At 39.7% G+C, this 19566-nt stretch overlaps 1 protein-coding gene across 1 annotated transcript; it reads left to right on the plus strand.

Annotated features, from left to right (window-relative positions):
- Nucleotides 1–4661: 4661 nt before the first annotated feature.
- Nucleotides 4662–15365, plus strand: arrdc1a (arrestin domain containing 1a). Its single transcript, XM_085474397.1, has 8 exons — nt 4662–4854; nt 7848–7958; nt 8209–8259; nt 10785–10939; nt 11445–11627; nt 12188–12364; nt 12779–13313; nt 14439–15365. Exons 1-8 carry the CDS (start codon nt 4737–4739, stop codon nt 14474–14476), a joined length of 1368 nt encoding a protein of 455 aa, XP_085330523.1. The 5' UTR covers nt 4662–4736; the 3' UTR covers nt 14477–15365.
- Nucleotides 15366–19566: the final 4201 nt, after the last annotated feature.

The raw sequence follows: 19566 nt of genomic DNA on the forward strand, positions 1-19566 counted from the left end.
TCAGGCGCTCAAGAGCAAAACAAAGTTAGCCTTTGGTTATAAAACAAAGCTCAATATATTTAGTAAAAGTAAATCTATCACTAGTCTGTGTTGCAACTACACTACTACTACGAGTATTGCTTTTGGTGAGTGGAATAACATTCCATTATATTTTTACCCATTTTCATTCATTCATATGCAAAACAATTTTCCCCATATAGTGTACTTAACACAAAAATGTAAACTGAAAAATGAAAATATAGAAGTGCTAAAAACTGAGTTTCTAATGGGCACTTAAGGCTCATTACAAGTTGTGCTTGTTTTAAATAGTTCTCAACAGTTTCATTAGGGTGGATTTCATCTGTCAAGGCTTAGGGGCATTGCTGCTTTGATCTACAGATATCCTTACACTGGCAACTGCACTTTCACTCCAAGTAACTGAACTGGAACTCTCCACTGTGTTTGTGGTGTCAGTGTGTTGTGTTAACATTTTAATATAAAACTAGCTGACAAACAATTTGTCAGGGTTTACAAAGAAATTGGTAGCAGGTTTATCCAGTTAAAGATAATTCACAGGTGGCATCGAACACTGCAATAATTGCAAAAATGGAACTTGATACCGATGGACAATTGCTGGAGATGTGATGGCCAGGGTGCCTCGATTCTACATATTCTATGGAGCTGTTGAGGATGTCTGTTACCCACCAGCTCGATAGCTGACCGGGAGGTCGAGGCTCACTAGAACCGGCGAGAACACCCGACTCCTGACACATCGTTTTCTACACACCCCTGCCCCCTTGCCCACCCATTTAAAGTTCAGCTTCACAATTGGATTTTATTTAATATTTAAGTGTTACTTGGAGAGCTTTTGTTTTTTGTCTGTTTTGGGTAAAAACCTCTCTCGAGCCTCCACCTCATGAAAGAATGTCTGGAGATTGTCTTTTGCCTCCGCCAAACACACTGCACCACCCCTCCTCTTCAGCAGAGCCACACCTTTGCCACAGGAATGTGAAGTAATTGAAGAAATATTTGCAGCTAAAATTCGATTCATAATAAAACAGTATCCTACATAAATAAAGTTGGGCTTTAAAATAAAATTTAAAAAAAACCTCCAAGCCATTCTCTTTTTCTTTTTTTTTTAAGGTGCCCAATGAGGCATTCTCATTGCATAGTTCAACTTAAACTAAAACTCCAATGCATTTCAGCATACAGGCCTGCATCAAAGATTTAACCAACACACTAGATACTAGATTTTTTCTAGTGGTGTTCCACCAACAGGTGTCATGGTCTCCCAGTCCTCCTGTTCCAGTTCACCCATTTCTCTCTTTTGCTCTCTCTCTCTCTCTCATATCAGTATGTGTGTTTTTCAAACTTGTCTGGCACTTTATGCAATGAGACCTGATGCGATGTTGTGCCAAAGACATTTTTGCTTTTTACAAGATGAGCTCTATAAATTCTCTATGGGCTCCTTGAGTTTGTATGTTACTTTTATCTGTTTATTCATTCATTTCTACACAAAATGTGTAGTATGACAATGTCTAAGCTGACAGGCAAGAAAATAAAAAAATTGAAGATAGGAGAAAATAGTAGAAAATATTTAAAAAAAAAGGAAAGAGCACTAATACAAAAGCATGATGTATCGCTAACTGCTGTACCTGTAAGAAAAAAACAGAGAAAGAAAGAAAGAAAGAAAGAAAGAAAGAAAGAAAGAAAGAAAGAAAGAAAGAAAGAAAAAACATACAGCACCTTCAACAGAAAAATATGAGCACAGGAACACAGATCAACAATCAATTGATAATAAAGGTGGCAAGCCAAGGAAGGATACAGGAGATTCAAGGCATCCACAGTCCCCAAGGGTACCTGAAGACCTGAGCCCACACATCTCAGAGGCAAGAGAAGAAGGGAGGCTCCACATGGCCCACGGCCAAAAGGGCAAGCGTCCCAGTGAGCCAGACGCAATAGGCAATCCCACCAGAGGCTAGCCAACCTGACGAGGGCCAAGGGCAGGGGCCCAAGGCCCAAACTGGGAGCTGATTCAACAGAAGAGGGCCTGAAAGCTGAAGGCTCTGCCTCCCACACTACTTTTAAATACAATAGGAACCACAAGCAAGCCAGCAGCCTGAGAGTGAAGTGCTCTCATGACAGACACTAGGACAATGCTTCGTGGGCTGCCTCTGTTGACCGACATGCCGAGCCTCCGACAGCGTGCAGTGATGCCTTGGTGTTCGGGTCCCCCACCCGAGCCGGAGATTGATGGTGAGCCAGAGGTGGACTACTACAGGAGGCTGAGGGAGCGGCTGCGGGTGGTTCATAACTACACCTGCCAGGCCTAGGCCGGCGCCGGAGTACGACAGAAGAGGGCCTACGACATCAGGTGCCAGTGGGGGAGCTTTTGTGCTTGGTGACAAGGTTTGGGTGTACTGCCCTGTCCTTAAGAGAGGAGTGTCCTCCAAGCTCTGCAGTCACTGGCAGGGGCCGGCGGAGGTGGTGGAGCGACCTCCAGAAGTGGTGTACAGGATCCACATGCTGGGCCCGAGGGGTATGGTGGTGTGGCATCAGGACAGACTCTCACCGTACCGACCGCTCGCTCAACAGTCGCCAGGGCAGGGGATGCTAGTGGCACCCCATGTTCTGATCTGAGTGACTCTTCCCCTGCCGGTTGAGATCGGCCGGTGCGCCGAAAGATGACACCGGGACATTTGCAGGACTTTGTGTTGGGTAATGGGGTTGTCGGGGATGACTGACCCCTTAGGTGGGGGCTATGTAGCGGGTCAGGGCTGTTTGGGTTTTATTTGGCAGCTGTATTCGGTTGTTTCAGGCGGCAGCGTTATGTTCCCACGGTTACCACGTGACGCGCTCTCTCTGCGACCATGTTTTTCTGTGTGGGGTGAGAGAGTGCTGTTGTGTCGTTGTTGTTGAATGCTAATAAACGGCTCCCTGGCTAACTCGGGGGAAGCAAGACTCTCTCCTCCTTGTCTGAGCAATATGGTTTGGTTAAAGATGTTTTGGTTAAACCTTTTGCCTCTTCACCAGGTAAGTCTACCTGTCTTGTAAGCAGCCCAAAAACAAATATCAGAGGTGAAAAAGACAAGTCTATTAATATCTTTCCCCCCAGTAGGATATGCCCAGAATACCTCACCCAGGACGAACCTAGGAGGCATCCTAGTCAGATGCTCAAACTGCCTCGACTGGCTCTTTTTGATGTGGAGGACTAGTGGCTCTCTTCTGTGCCCATTTGAATGACTGTACTCTTCATCCTATCACTGTTGGAGAAAGGTCTCACTAGTTTGTAAATGTTCCCTTTCACTCTTTTTGCAATCCCTCTGTCACAATTTTCCCCAACACTTGTCTCTTGCACTCTTCTTTATCAGGCTGAGCCTGAGCCATCTGCCACAACTGATTGGGGATGAGGGTTGGGTAATCTGAATAAATAATTTCCTTAGGGATTATTAAAGTATTCTGATTCTGATCTGTCTTGCTACCTACTAGATTTCCCTTCTCTGCAGTGCATACTTTTTCCATTTCCAAATTCTCTGCCACCTGGGCCACCTCTCTACAGATCACAATGTTGTATGCAAGCATCGAAGTCTACAGGGACCGATGCCTAACCTCATCTGTCACCCTATTTTTCACCACTGAAAACAAGAACAGGTTTAGAAACAGTTCCTAATGCAATCCAGCAGCTGTTACTTTGTTCCATTAAGTCATAAGAATGTAATCTGCAAGAGCACTCCCTAATGACATCAGCACATTATACTACATTGCATAAATGTCACTATCTAAAGACAATGTTGGTATCATTGATAATTAATTGTCTTTGACATACTTAACTGTTTTAACATAAGAACAAGGTAAGTATGCGGTAATACAACCTCGTGGTTTTATTAATAAGCTTCATCCAAATGCAACTAAGCTCATTTGATATTAACCTGTTATGGAAACCCACCAAACAAGAGACCTTCTGGGGATGCAGCTGAGTTACGTTTAATTAAAAAAAAAAAAAACAGTCTGGAGAAAATATTGTTGGTTTCAATTCAATTCAATTTTATTTATATAGCGCCAAATCACAACAAAAGTTGCCTCAAGGCGGTTAATTGATGGGTTAATTTTAGTTTGCTCACTGCTAACCTTAATATCACCGAGAATACTTAAATATCTTAAATGTTACAGTTGCCCTCAGCTGGCTCATGCTTCATTCAGCTGTGTTAATGTAAAAAGTGTCATTTTTAATGACACCACTGAATTTCCCGGAGGAACCGCACCTGAGGGATTAATAAAGTAATCCCTAATTTAACAGTGTTTAAGTGCTCACCAGTTGGTCTGATGGTGTATGTGGTGTGTCGTCGTCAATTCTGCTTCCCAGTTTCTGGGGAAAAACACTCTGGAATTGCTAATGGTTGTGAGGCGGTCCTTCTCCTTCAGCCATTAAGTTCTGGGAGTTGATCTACGATGAGAATACAGAGGCTGTGAGTGCTGCAGGTAAGTGTAATGGGTTTTTATGCATGTAGATATTTTCAGGCATATGATACTAGGCAAAGAAAATGAAACATTGGAAAACTTTACTTGTTTTATGCTAAGAGATATGCTAAGAGACAACTTCGTTATTAATACGCCTGAAAAAGCAGTCTTTTATGTAACGTTTGTCCGGTGAACATGACGTCACTAAAAGGGGTGGGGACGAGGAGGTAAAAGTGAGTGCTGTCGCCTGTGCGCACAGGTGATTTTCAGTCTTGTTTCGCATTACGTCGGGTGAGAAAATGGGAAAGCTTCAGGAGTTTAAGATTGCCTTTGAGAAAAACAAAGAAGTGTACAGTCCGGGAGAGTCCATCTCTGGAACCGTGACAGTAAAACTGGGCCAACAGCTGCAGTGTAAAGGTAAGAGCCATCTGCGCTCAGCAGGTGGGAAAACGTCGACCTCGAGAAACGAGGAAGTGAGTTGATTTGGTAACGAGTCGTAATTCCTACACTGTTCCCACGCCTGGTTTTAGAAATAACTTCTCCTATTTGAAGATCACTCAGAGGTTGAAAAGCCATCCTGTGGTGTTCTGTGTTTGTGGTTCTAAAACTTGCATATCGTTAGCTTCATAGCATAATTGCCTAAGTCATTTGACTAAGTCAATGACTTAGGCACTTATGCTATGAAGCTAACGATATGATTTTTCATTGGCCGTTTACCGCGGTGTAGCTCTGCACACTGATTCAATGGAAAATGTTTAATGAGGCCTAATGGGAAATTTGCTTCTGTGTTTTGTAACACTTGGTTCAATGTTTTATCCCAATTTCCCAAACTATCCAAAACACAAATTGACGGTCTTTCATTAAATTACAGCAAAATACCTGGATTTTGGACTATGTAAATATTCTGTTTTGATAGTTTATAATTTGTTTAACATGATTCTTAGTTCAACTCCTCAGTCCTACTCAGCTTTATAAGCATAGATTTCCTACTGTTCCTATGTTACGTGTAGATTAAGTTTAGTTAAAAGTTGAAAGATTAGCTCAGAAAATGAGTTTAATTATACATTATTGCAGCACTGTATTCTATACACCTCTCTTTACCTACCCGACATTCATATTCAATCTAAAATGACTAATTAACCTAACATGCTTGGCTTTGGTGAAAACTAACTTGAGGAAACCCACACAGGCATCAGAGTCCCCAAAGAAAAGCACCAGCCAGGATTTTAACCAGGGACATTTTTGTGAGGCGACTGTACTAAATACTCTATCACTTTGCTGCCTTATTCCAGTTTTGGCTCTGTGTGAAGGCCCCCCTCTCTGAAGGGACCCTCTAAAGCATAGGTGTCAAACTCTGGCCTGCGGGCCAAATTTGGCCCGCAGCCTAATTACATTTGGCCCGCGAAGCCATACCAAATTACTATCAGAGCTGGCCTACTGGTATTATACAGCTAATATATATATTGTTTAGTATTAAGCTTTGCTTGTTCCATATTCAGTTTTTCAGCAAAACGTGTTTGAGTCCATAAGAAAAGATTCATTCTTATATCTGGAGGAATAAATATATTTCAGTAAATATTAATGTTAGCCCGCGACTTTGTTCCAGTTTTGAATTTTGGCCCACTGTGTATTTGAGTTTGACACCCCTGCTCTAAAGTAATGCACTGGCGTTGAGCAGTGTCTAATTGGTTCTGCTGTTTTATTTATTTTGTAGTGTTGTATAGTCAGACTGTACATTTAAACATACTTAAGACTGTCATCAAGAGACCAAAATGAAACTTGAAACAGGAAAAGTGAGTGTCATTGTCCAGATTGCTGTAAAAGCAACATCTCATCCATCTGAATGCACTTATTCATTCTTCTTATTTGGGATATTTAACGTCTCAAAGGTTCTACTGTGTCAACAAGGACAATAAAAGGTAACACATTTGAATGCAGATTGCAAGGGAAAGGTTTCTTCTACTCTTTGTAGCTCTCAACCTGCTGAGTGGCGTCTTTGTGTTTTGTTACTTTGAATGCTTGCGAGGCCTCTGGTCTGTTTACATTCCTCTTCAGGTAAAGCTGGTCGGACTGTCGGCTCAAGATCTCTTATGCTACATGCTACAGTTTCACCGTTTAAAATACTAATGGTATTATTAAACTATTTTAAGTACTGTGATGAGACGTGCCACTGAAAAATATTAACACTGCAATAAAAATCTTAGTTTCACTCACCACTATTCACTTAAACAGCCAGTTTATTGAAGAACCTACAAACAACTTTTCATATGTTTTGTTCTGTTTTGGGATTTCTTGAGACTGGTAAAGGTTGTGTTTAGTATTCTAAACGTTTTTGGCGCTCTTCATTCTGTTCATGTGATGCCATCATTATAGCAGTGTGCTTTCTTCTATTGCTGTTAACTCAAATGTGTTACTGAGAACATTTTGAACATTTTTATGTGACTTAAAATTGGGAATATAACAACATGTATTTGGACCACAGACTGTATTGAAAAGATGGACATTCTTACCTTGATGTCAACCATTTAATTTCTGGACAAACATCACCACATTGTAGGTCCTGGACATTATTAGCAGGTATTATTGTTGCTGGTATGTTCTTTCAGAGGTAGATGTGCCTTTATTTTGAGCATATGCTGAAACACGTGAAATTTAATTGGCATTCAGTAATAGACACCATAACTCAATTCTAAAACTTTAATCACAAAAGCTGAAGCCCAAACTTCTTGGTAAGTCATTATTTTAACAAACCATATTACTTGTTAGATCATTTTTCAATCGAGATGGTTCTCCAAAGGCACCAACAGCACAAAACGGCTTAAATAAGTAATGATGTATGAACAAAATAGAAACAAATTTGGCTAACATTGTAGCTGTAAAGCTGGGGTATTTTTTTTATGTTCATAGAATGTAGGACCTGGATTTTATGTAATGGTTACCTTTGTTTCTGTTAATGAAGGATTACATTAAAACAGTAATAAAGCATTCAGACTAGTTGAATAACCTTCAGACTTTGACCAACAGTAGACTGTAGGAACAATACAATGTTGTGGAATATTTGGCTGCCTTTCCTAATCTGGTGAAAATCTGGTTCAAGCATTTTATGGTTTTCAGTATAAAGTCAAGCTTTCTTTATACTTTTGACCAGTAATTTGTTTTTGGTCTGTTTTTGTTACAAAACATTAGCTGGCTTAGGCTATTTCCCAAATCAAATAATGCATCCTAAACTCTCCTGAAGGGTGTTTATTACAGGTCTTTTGCACATATTGATGTTGTATAAATCTGGAGCAATATGCCATTAAACAGACCAATAACACACCCTTGAGGAAAAGACTGATTACGAAAAGTGTTTCCTGCTGTGGCTACTACGAATCGTCTGTAGTTAAACTTGTGTATTTTCTTATCTGCAGCTATCAAAGCGAACTGCAATGGTTTCTGCGGCATCACCAATAAGTTCAATGACACAGCATGGACGATGGAGGAGCAGTACTTCAACAGCACGATCTCAGTGGCAGACAAAGGTGTGCTTCCAAATGCTAATTAAAACTGTGTGCAAATGTCCAGTGTCCACAAAATACTTCCTTGTGAGATGGTTTGTTGTGATAATTGAGACAAATTTGCAAATGGAACTGGTCAATGTGACAATATGTGAAGATAACAACTTCTCATTTACCACTGCAGCCTTGAGGCATATCTGACTGTTTGGAAACAACAGAGCAACTGTTACTGTTTCCATCAAAGGATTTTATTTGTGCTTTGTGTCCCAAATAGGTACCCTGAAAGAGGGAATGCACACATTTCCCTTCAAGTTTCTCATACCAGGTAGGTGAAGTTGATGGGATATTTTTGCATGTGTTTATTTTCCCCTTTCATTTCCCAGTCTGTCAGACATGTTCTGGCATGTTGTGAGGATGGGACTGGTTTTCTTTTCCTCCCAAAATGTTAAAAATATATGTGTACACACACACACACACACACACACACACACACACACACACACACACACACACACACACATGCATGCTTTTGTTGTCTCGTCAGTTCGCCTCAACATACGCTCGTCATATTCTGTGATATGATTTACTCTGACATGTTTGACGAGGTTAGTGGCGTTGCCACAGCACCTCACTTTCTTGCCACATGTATCATCATCGCGTCTTGGCTGTTTGTGGAGGTAAAATACGTCCACACATGACTTTGTTTACGCTCAGCCATTGTGAGTGCGCACGCGTAAGAGGAGGTAGTTCCTTCCAATTTAGATAATCCCAATGATGTAGTTTCTTTCCACTGTGTTCCTGTTAATGAAAAACTACAAATTTACCCCAAAGTACTAAAATGGTGATATTTTAATATGAGAATCTATTTTCGAGCATAAATTACTGGTATTGGAAGAATCGATATTTCAATATCAATCCGCACACCGCTAGTGAAGGGTTATTTCTCATGATGGTTGGGGTGGTTTTAGTTTAACCTCCAGATAAAGTGGTTAAGAGATCAAATTGATTCTTTGTTTACAACCTGCTCAGAAATTTGTTCCTTTTATTAGCCTTTTCTTCTTCTGTTTTTACATTTTTGCCTGACTATTTGATCTTCAGCAAGGCTTTGGGTTGTTCATTTTTCAGTGTTGTGTTGAAAAACAACAGTGTAGTCGTGAGTCTTGACTGCGTCACTGACATAGGTATGCTGGGCAGCACTGACGCTGTGAGATAAGGTCACTCTAAATCTTTGGCGCTGTCAGAATTTTGTCCATCAGTAGTGATAAGGCAATTGCAACAGTTCTCGTTTTGGGGCCACCACAACAGATAATTTGGCCCTTATAACCTGCCATCAGTCATCTTTTCTCTGGAACGGGCCACAATTGCAGAGCGTATACATGAGTTGAATGAGGTGCCATGATGGTGTCTAACTAAGAAGAGACTGGTGGATGCTTTCCACTACCATCCCTGTAATGGTTACTGTGACGTCAGCAGTATACAGTGTGTTCCACTGACTCATAACAATGCAATCTTTGAGAGAACTCCCTGATTACACCATTAATTGTTATGGACTCTTAAGATAACTGTGCATAAAGATGACGAGACAGTTGAATAATGAGGAAATATTTTAGTATCACCATTTGAAGACTTGTTAACTTTTTATTCAGTGCCAAAACTGTTGCCTGAAATAAAATACTTGACTTCCTTTCTATACATTGTCTTGATTTGTTTTGGCTGTCACACAATAGAACACAGGCAACAGTGTTTAGTCATTGTGTAGGTGCATGTCTGCAAGATGACATGCAGACAAGACAAGAAGCCTTTTATGTAATGTAGCTAGGATCACAGAAACTCAGAACCAGTCAAGCCAGTTTTTGTGAATCTGATATGAATCATTAAGCTTGTTTGCTTTCACTCCTAGAGTGCTGGCAGGTGCCTACCAAGTTTTTGTTTGTTTGTTTTTTGGTTTGTTTCTGTATTTGTCAAGATTTGGAAGGTTAATAAAGAGAAGAGCTCTATACTTTATAAATTAATATCATAGTTCTTTTGGGAAAAGGTGTCAAAACTCAGCAGCTATTTTGGAATTAATCTGGATGGATTATAGCTTTAAATTCAGTTCAGCGGCTCGGACATAAAAACTCCCTGGACTGTGTCAGTCAAATCCAGTGAAAGCTATTTCAAATGTTGGTGCCCCAAAATAGGTAGTTAGTTTTTTCCCTGCAAGTTATGCTACTACCAATATTACTGTTATTACTGTTCATGCACACAGTATCAGAACTATACAGCGTCACTCATTCACTGCCATTGACGTCTATAGCCGTCAATGGCAGTGAATGAGTCAATGGGTTTAACTCATTCACTGCCAATGGCTGGCAGTGAATGAGTTAAAGGACTGGAGTTAGTGTTGACTGAAACCATGTCTTATACTACTTTATAGACAAAAACACAAACAGAAAGCGGAGTGGTTACATTTTTACAATGTTTTAAAGCACAGCTGTACATGTAGGTTAATTAAACACAGCACAAAGTACAATTACTTTGTTCTGAGGTATCTGTATTTTGAGTATTTATTCTCACAATGTTTTCTTTTGGTCCCTACATTCTTCAACGAGTCTTTATAGTCTTCATGTTCAATAAGTGTGTTACTTGAGGGTTAACACATTTTAGAGGAGTTACTCAAACATCCCTTCCAGACATTAAAAGGATTTAAATCTAAAATGACAGATTACTAATATTGTGGCCGCCTGAGGAAAAAATATCCCTGCTCCTGGGTGCTCTTCACTCTTTCTGCAAAAACTGTAACTCTTTTAAAAACTGTAGTTCACACTACTGTATAACTACAAACTAACACAGTTCACTTCTTCCCCACAGCCACTGCTCCAACGTCTTTTGAAGGCATCTATGGAAGGATCATTTACAGAGTGAGGGCTTTTATTGACACACCACGATTTTCCAAGGACTACACCACAGAGAAAGCTTTCTTCCTGCTAAGCCTTCTGAACCTGAATGAAGTGCCAGATATATGGGTGAGACATTGTAGCTGTATGTCTGTATTCAGTCCCTGAATGGTTGGTCCTAAACATTGAGTTAATTAGTCTTCAGAGTTCAAACACACAACAGCCAAGTTTTTTTGTTTTTTTGATTTGGAGCTTGGACCAACCCTAACACTTTGCTGTTTATCAGAAATAGTTCCAATGAATCCACAAACTTTAGATTTTTGGATAACTGGACAAAGAACACAAGAGAACTTGCACATCTTCCTTCCATGGGGCAGGTGCAGAGCTGAAAACAATGGGACAGGGAGGAGGTAGAGTCTGATGAAGAGCAGGTGTGCAGTTGTCAACTAAATGCAATAAATGGGGAATCTAGAGTTCTGCATTTGTGTGAACCATTAATTCTAATCCTTTGAATAACTAGACAAACTGTTTGAGTATTATTTGCTTTGTTTTGTACTTACTGGCATTTAGATTCACCAAATTAATTTAAAGTCAATTATACTATTCAAAGTGTCTTTTGCCATGACCTATATAGGGAACCTGCTCATCTGCAGTGACTCAGCAGTTCACCTACATGTTGATGAAAACTGGCACAATAGTCTTGAGGGCTCAGACGCACATGAAGGGTTACACACCAGGAGAGATCATTCAGGTGACCGCCAACATCCACAACCAATCTGGGAAGAACACTGGCAACATGGCAGCCAGTCTGATGCAGGTTGGAACTTTATATCTCCTTAACTCTGGTTACCTTCTGGTATTAGTTTTCTCACTTTTAGTGTTATGTTTTTACATTTACAATCCATGTTTTAAACTTATTTTCTATATCTTCTAAATATGATTGCTGCGTCGATAAACCCAACAGAAGACCAAACTTGAGTCTGACACTATAGGAATAACAGTTTCTAAATTTACTATTGCTAGCTACTAGCAGTCCTGCTCACATTTAGCAGGACTGGCCCTTCTGGCATTTTCTTCTATAAGTTAATTGAATGTCAAAAGTATTTGTTCATCTGTCTTTGCATGCATTACTTAACTTAACTGACATACCATTCTTAATGAATAGGGTTCTAATATGACGTTGGCCTAGGCTTTGTAGCTATTACAGCTTCAATTCTTCTGGGAAGGCTTTCCACAATGTTTGAAAGTGTGCTTATGAGAATTTTGACTATTCTTCCAGAAGCCTATTTGTGAGATCACACGCTGACTTTGGGCTGTATTTTGCAGTCAAAACACACTGATCACAGTTTTTGACTATCCATAGTCGTATGTTTTCAGAGAGTGACCTATGAGACGAAGAAGCCGACCCATGATCTGAGAATAATAGCGAAGGTGGAGGGAGGCGTGGTGAAAGCTGGCAAAGAGGTGGAGTGGAAGGAGCAGATCATTGTTCCTCCCCTGCCTCAGTCCTCCCTCGCTGGCTGTGAGCTTATAAAGATCGAATATTTTGTCAAAGTAGGTTCATATTCCTTCTCTGATACATACTCAGTATTGCTTTTCTACCTGTCTGAAAAATTATGAGTAGTATGTGCAATACTGTAAGCATGAGGATGGCTGCAAGAACCTATATTATTTATTTATGTGTGTGTGTGTACACACACACACACACACACACACAGAGTTTAAATGATGATCCCAATGTTTAGCCAAGGTTTTGAATAATCAGGTCAGTGACAAGCAATTTCTAGTAATCCCTAAGAGCCAAGAGCTCCCATAGTCTAAAAAAGGTGATTTATTTATTTATTTTGTGCTGATTTAAACTTTTGACCAGCTGACAAAGCAGATTTACATCCACTAATATTGACAAAGAATGAAAATCAGAGTCTATTCCACCAACCGACATTCTTTTTTGTTCTGCTGATGAACCAGGTGTGTCTGAAGTCTCCTGATGTCATGCTGACACTACCCATCCACATTGGGAACGTCTCATTAGACAAAAAACAACGGCCTTCCAAAAAAGCATCTGCTCCTTCCACTGAGGATACGCCAGCCTCTGACTCAACACTAGACACATCCATTTCTGCCTCCTCGCCCACCTTGCCCCCTCGTCCAGCCCCAAAACCTGCTCCTCGTCTTGCCCCTCGCTCTAGGGGATCCTCCCACAATTCCCCCAGCGCTCCTCCAGCTGAGTACCACCCAGGAGCAGAGGGAGGGGCCTTGATGAATGAGGACTTCCAAAACAAGCGGCAGTCTCAACTGGTGTCACCCAATGCATTTAGTTATGCACCAGGCCTCTTTTTTCCTCAAAACCAGCAGCCAGTCGGACCAGCTGCAGCACCCAACGGGCCTGAATTTAGTGGGTCCACAGGGCCCACAAGTCTTTACCCCTCTTTGAATGGTACCACTTCAGTGGCAACACCACAGATCCTGCCTCCAGACTACAGCACGTCAGATTATCCAAAAGGTGAGTTGCCACACAATCTACCACTGTTGCTCTAGAAATCAGTAGGCTCTACTTTTTAAAAACTTCAGCGATGGTTCAAGCCTCATCGCTGAGTAATTACTCACAGTATCGACTGCAACAACTTTAATGAACCCTTAGTTATTCCTAGAAGTTCCTTAAGTAATGGTTCCTGTAGCTGCTTATTAGACTTTGGACTCGATTTAACAGTCCTAGGCCATGCAGCACTAATGGTTAAGGCAGGACTCTGACATCCAGTTTTGGTTTCTTCCCCTATATCAGCATTGATGTGGAGGTTTCAATAGCAAGGCTTATCTTTTGGGAGAATACTACAGTGGCTACCTGTGCCGTCATGGCAAGCATAAATAGATGGCTGTATGATGATTTTACCAGCAACTGGTCTGGATATTCTGGGGCCTTCAAAACCTCTTGCTGCAGTTTTGAATTTATTGTTCCCTTAATGATTGAAAGACTGGGTAGCAAAGCAGTCCAAACCATGATGATCCCTCCACCATGCTTCATATTATGTGATAGTCTGTAGGAATGTTTTGTACCTTTGTGCAGCATGGCAGCCAGTTTAAAATCTCAATCTGCATGGAATTCTTTGGAACAGGAATTCATGTTGGTGGAATGCAATGGCTTACTAATTGTAAAGTATCATCAGCTCATCCCTGTTCACCAGAAACAGAGTCTCATGAACCCCAACTTAGTTCAGTAAAAGTTTCTGGTGTGATACAGTCACTGCAAGGTGTTAGTGGTGTTGCTCAGCAATCCCATGGGTGTGGCTCTTTGCAGAATCAATGCAGCTCTTCCCCACAGCAGTACTCTTAAGGAAATTAATAGGAGATTGATTGGCTCTACAAATTCACATATAGGAAAGTCCAGTTGCGGGATAAAGTCTAGTTACCCAACTAGCTTCATGCTGTGAAAATAGGTGCAGTAATTTGATCCATCAGAAGAACCACAGCTACTAATGTGGTCCAAACAAGAGTGTATTCCGATTGAACAAAGTCAACTGGAATACAAGGACCTAGCTCATACTGCTTGTTTTGTGGCAATATATAAAGTGTGGTATTTAACAGTGTTTAAATATTAACCAGTTGGATTGATGGTGTGTGTGTGTTTCAGAGGCTCCTCCTTCTTACAATGCGAGCTGCAACACATGAGATGGACAAAGAAGAAGAAACCAGGAACGACTAACAATTAAATAGCATCTGTGATGTCATGTTAGTTTTTTAGAATATAATAATTGAAAACAAGTCCAGAATTTAATTATGTTGATGTCATTCCAAATTTAAACTGTAGGATTTGAAATGAAACAGATGTCGCCTTATTTTCTTGAAATGCTTTGTTCAGAAAGGGTTTTGTTTTAATATGCTTTTAATCAGTTTGCTGATGTGTGATTGTGTTAAACGAGCACTTCCTTTTGTAAGCGGTCTACATGTAGCTCTGTGAGGACATGATATGGTGGCGTTTAGCCAGATCTCCATCTGTTGAGGCATTTACTTTCATGTCTTGTGCTGTAGGACATAGAAGTAAATGACCAATGGGGTTGTGTATTCCTTCTTTTTCACTACTGCATGTATGTCACCTACATTATATGTTGGTTCTGTATGTGCCTTTTAGTTGTTCCACAATAAGGCAGGTGTGACCTGATGCTATATTTGGGCCTTCATAATGAATAACACTTGAGATTTGTCTTCATATAATCTTTGTTGAATCACTTGAGCATGCTGAAAGCCCATTTATTTATTGTTCCAACTTCCAACTACTGTTTGGATTCTAATAAACCTGTGAAACCCATAAATTGTGTCATACTTAAGACTCATTAAGCATTTTTAAGACCTTTTTTAAAGGAATGCAGTTACACTAGCCGGTCATTTTCACCCACCACTTGCTAACTTGCCTATATTCCTGCTAAAAGCCTGACAGAGTCCATCTGTTTGTTTTTTGCCTAAGTGCAGTGTAGAGTTTGAGGCAGAGTGAGCATGTCCCATTGCTTTTTGTTTTTGTTATTACTGGCTGCCAAAAACCTGGAGTTTCATGTGCCACTGAAGGTTTTTGGGAACACTTTGTAAAGGTTTTTTTTTTTTTTTTTGTGTGTGTGTGTGTTTCATGATTCTTAATATACAGTGGTGTGAAAGTGTTTGTCCCCTTACTGATATTTTTATGTATGTTTGTCACATTTACATATTTCAGATCATTAAACACATTTAGTTTCAGTTTAGCTCAGTGGGTGAGCAGATGACCCAGTCTGACCCAAGGCCCCCCAAAAATAAATAAATCGAAATAACACAAGTGAACCCAAAATGCAGTTTTCAAATGAATGTAATTAACATTAAGGGGACAAATCGAAACCCCTGTGTGCCCCCTAAACTGCAATAACTGGCAATGAGTCTTTTACAGTTCTGTGGAGGAATTTTGGCCACTCCAGTCTTCATTTGGTTTTTGAGCCATTCAGAGGTGGACTTGCTGGTGTGTTTCATTGTTCTGCTGTAAAAAAACCAAGTGTGGTTCAGCTTGAGGTTACGAACCAGTTGGTTTTCTTTGTTATCTTTGTCTAATATTTACATTTGTTTAATGATCTAAAATGTGGCAAACAAGAAAATCAGGAAGGGCTCAACCACTAACTGCTCAACAGATGCCTTGAAACCTCTTTTTAAACTATAAAATAATATTAAAGTTACAATCTTCTTTTGGCTGCTCTCTTTAAGAATTACTACAGGAAAGGCTTACAAGATGGTAGTGAGACCGGCTAATTTTCACCCCATCTCTAGAATCTTCTATCACACCAACCCTATCCTTTAGGATTGTTTGGACATGTACAACCTTTCTTCTTTAGCTTTGTCTTTAACCCACTCAACCCAAGCCGTTCCTTTGATACTCATTTCTAATCTTGTAACTCCCAAGAACTTCCATCATCTCCAAACTATACCATAGCAGGTCTCACTACCATCTTGTAAGCTTTTCCTTTCTCTCTAGCTGATAGCCTTCTGTCACAAATAACCCCTGACATTCAACTCAACCCAATCCCCACCCTAACTGCACACGTTTACTTCAACTCTTGTGAACTGTTCATTGGATGGTTGACCCCAGTTTTTTTTTTTTGTCATCCATCTTCAATTACTTTATTGAAGTATATTGGAGATGAGTCTTTTTACAGGGTGGAATGTTTGTAAAGCCTCTATTTTTAATAACTTCGGAAAAAAAGAATTTCATTTTGTCAAAATTGTACATACAGGCTCAAATAATGTTTAACATTTAACCAAATGTTAACCACTAATATTTGGTTAAATGTCCATCTCGACCTAACCCTTCTTGTTGCCATTAACAAGCTTCTGGTAAAATTTCGAACAGATATTTGACCACTCTTGGGTAGTTTTGAGGCACAGATTTGGAGAGCAGTCCACAACTTTTCAATGCAGCTGAGGTTGGAGCTTTGAAGCCATTGCAGAATCTTAATGTTAAATAAACCAGTTTTGATTTGTGTTTGGGATCATTATTCTGTTGGAACCTCCAGTTGTGTCCAAGTTCTAACTATAGTTACTGATTTGGAGTGAAGTTGAGGAATAACAAGGTAGTCATCCTCCTATCCCATCCACTTTGTGCAATCAGAATCAGAGAAACCTTATTAATCCCAGAGGGTAATTGAGTTGTTATAGCAGCAAATATACAACAAACATCAAGCACTCATTCAAAATGAGTGTGGAAACAGAGTTATGATACGTAAATATTAAGATAAATATAGAGATATAACTATACATATAAATCTAAAAGGACGAGTATGTCTTCAAATATGTCATGGTGTACATGGTGCATTGTGGTGTGATTAATTCTGTTCCACATTTGTGGATCTGACCTAAGTGGATGAATTAAAGAGTGTGATAGCAGTAGACTTGTAGTCAAGAGACCAAGACAATACCAAGACCAGAGGGTATGGAGACCAAGACTCAGACAAAAAAGTCTTTAAACTGCAGCCAGATGCTGCTTCGTTTACGGGTGTCAGCCATATTTATGTATTTTTGCGATGCACAGCCCTCCTCTCTCTCACCCTCTGTTTTTCACATAATGATATTATCCTATATCCTCGCATGTAATTGGCCACAATATGAAGGGATTGGAGCATAGCTGAGCCACTGTGTGAGAGCTGAGCAGCCAAAGGAAATTAAGTGAGGAGCCGGCTCTCGCTCAATGGGAGTCTATTCTTCTGATTCACTACAAAGCGCTCTCTAAGCACGGCTCTTAGAGCTGATGCTTTAGCGCACGACACATTATCAAACGTTACGTTGTGTGTCATGGATACTGTTGACTCCATAGGCAGAGCCAGACATTTTATACACCTGGGGCTTAGCCCTAAAGGGTCGTATGCATGTGGGATGGGGGTCAGAAATGACTATGGCTGTGTTTTGAGTTTTGTTTAAAAAAGAATGACTTCATCTTTTACTGATGGCATGAAGTTGGCTTTAATGTTAGTTGTAAGGTCTTGGGGTTGTTACAGCTTCACCTTGATCACAAACTACACCACCGTCGAACTAAAACATAACATAAAATTCAATGAAATAGTAAGACGAGTGAAATAAAGACATAAAATGATCTATATAACATACAAACATACCTCGCTGGCTGAGCCATGCTTTGAGGCAGAAATGAGCACTTTACAGATACTTTTAAGAAACAACTTTCTCTGAATTAAATTGGCTTCTCTTGCTTCAACTTGCCATGCTCACACATCAACATGGGCGTGCATCTCCCTCAGGTGCACCAGTGGGACCAACATGTAGTACAATAGTTCCTACATGAGAATTTTCACAATAAATTACCTAATGGCATATAAAATATGCATAGTGCAAAACAAAATACATTAACTGAAAGTAAGGCAGTAAAACTAGTTTTTAATTAAGCAGCAAGGCAGAACAAAATCAGAGCTGTATCCAGACATGCAGACTAAACCCCAATTCAACCAGACCCAGAACTGATCCTGAATTAAAACAGGACTACAACAGTTCAAAATCAGGACTACTTACCACGACCGAACCAGAATCAGAACTAGATGATAGCAGCACTAAAATCATCATAAACTTGCACTATACTTATTTTTAATTCTACCAAAGTACAATATTTAGATTGAGAAAAGTTTATATAATTATTTAGTCTTGTTGTGCAAACAAGCCTGCAAAACTTAATAAATATAGAATTTGAAAAGTAACAAATGGTATCTAAAAAGAAACACTAGGTACGAGATACATGTTCTGATGAGTTTTGGCAAACAACCATCTGACCTCACCTGCTCTTATTCCATCTCTCTCTGTTCCTCTCTCTCCCTCTTTGTGCTGACAATCATCAAATATACAGTGGAAACCAGATATTTACAAACTCTTCAGATCAAAACACAAACACTTTTTTAATTGTAACATCAAATCAGACTAAATGTTTATTTTTGTTTAGATTGATAAATATAAAAAACATTTGTTAAATTTAAGAGTAAAGAGAGAAAATCTGTATTTCTTAATTGTAAATGGCACCAAATTGTATTCAAACTGAGCCACACTTATGGAGCTCCACAGTTCTCTTCCTGGTGTTTTGTTGACATCTCTTGATGTTCCCATGTCACAGAAACAGGCTCTGTGTTTTGCCTTATATGCATCCACAGCTGTGCCACCAGTTTACTCACATGGACTCTACGAACCTATCAGAAGCTTCTTCAGCTCAGAATGGAATCGTCTGCAGTTTTCTTATTAATTAACAATAAACTTAGTGTACATGTACTCCTAAATTTGATGAAAGTGATAAAAATAGAAGCTCTGTCTCTCTTTATTCTGACATTTAACTAATTCAAAAGATATTTCAATATTTATTTATCTAAAACAAAACAAGTTTACTTTAAATTGATGTTGTACAGTAAAAAAAAATTGGTTTTATGTTTTTTCCCTAAAGTGTAAATATCTGGTTTCAACTGTGAATATCCTGCTGTGTATTGAAGTTCCTCTTGTTTTGCATAGAAATATACTGAACAACATACAAAGCATAATATATAAAATAACATCTACCAGAGTTTTTTCTTTGAAAGAAGCTCCTTATGTCCATTGTTGTGTTCATCAGTACATAACTGAAACGCTTTGTTTAGCCGTGGAGGGAAACAACTGAAAATATGAAATAAACACATGTGAGCTGAGACTCTCTAAAGAAACAGCTTTGTTGTTGTTCGGCTTTTCATTTCGCCATTTGTTGATTCATTCGAAGAGCAAGTAACGTAATA

This window comes from Copadichromis virginalis, linkage group LG12 (genome assembly GCF_057382275.1).
Source record: "Copadichromis virginalis isolate Kocher_CV1m ecotype Utaka linkage group LG12, C_Virginalis_male_GT1.1, whole genome shotgun sequence".
In the NCBI taxonomy this organism is placed as follows: domain Eukaryota; kingdom Metazoa; phylum Chordata; class Actinopteri; order Cichliformes; family Cichlidae; genus Copadichromis; species Copadichromis virginalis.

Excerpts from the sequence above, each read along its gene's own strand:
- arrdc1a (XM_085474397.1), top strand. The coding sequence starts at position 4,737 with ATGGGAAAGCTTCAGGAGTTTAAGATTGCCTTTGAGAAAAACAAAGAA. Across the intron at positions 4,855-7,847 it reads CCAACAGCTGCAGTGTAAAG|CTATCAAAGCGAACTGCAAT; the intron begins GTAAGAGCCATC and ends TCTTATCTGCAG. Across the intron at positions 11,628-12,187 it reads TGGCAGCCAGTCTGATGCAG|AGAGTGACCTATGAGACGAA; the intron begins GTTGGAACTTTA and ends GTATGTTTTCAG.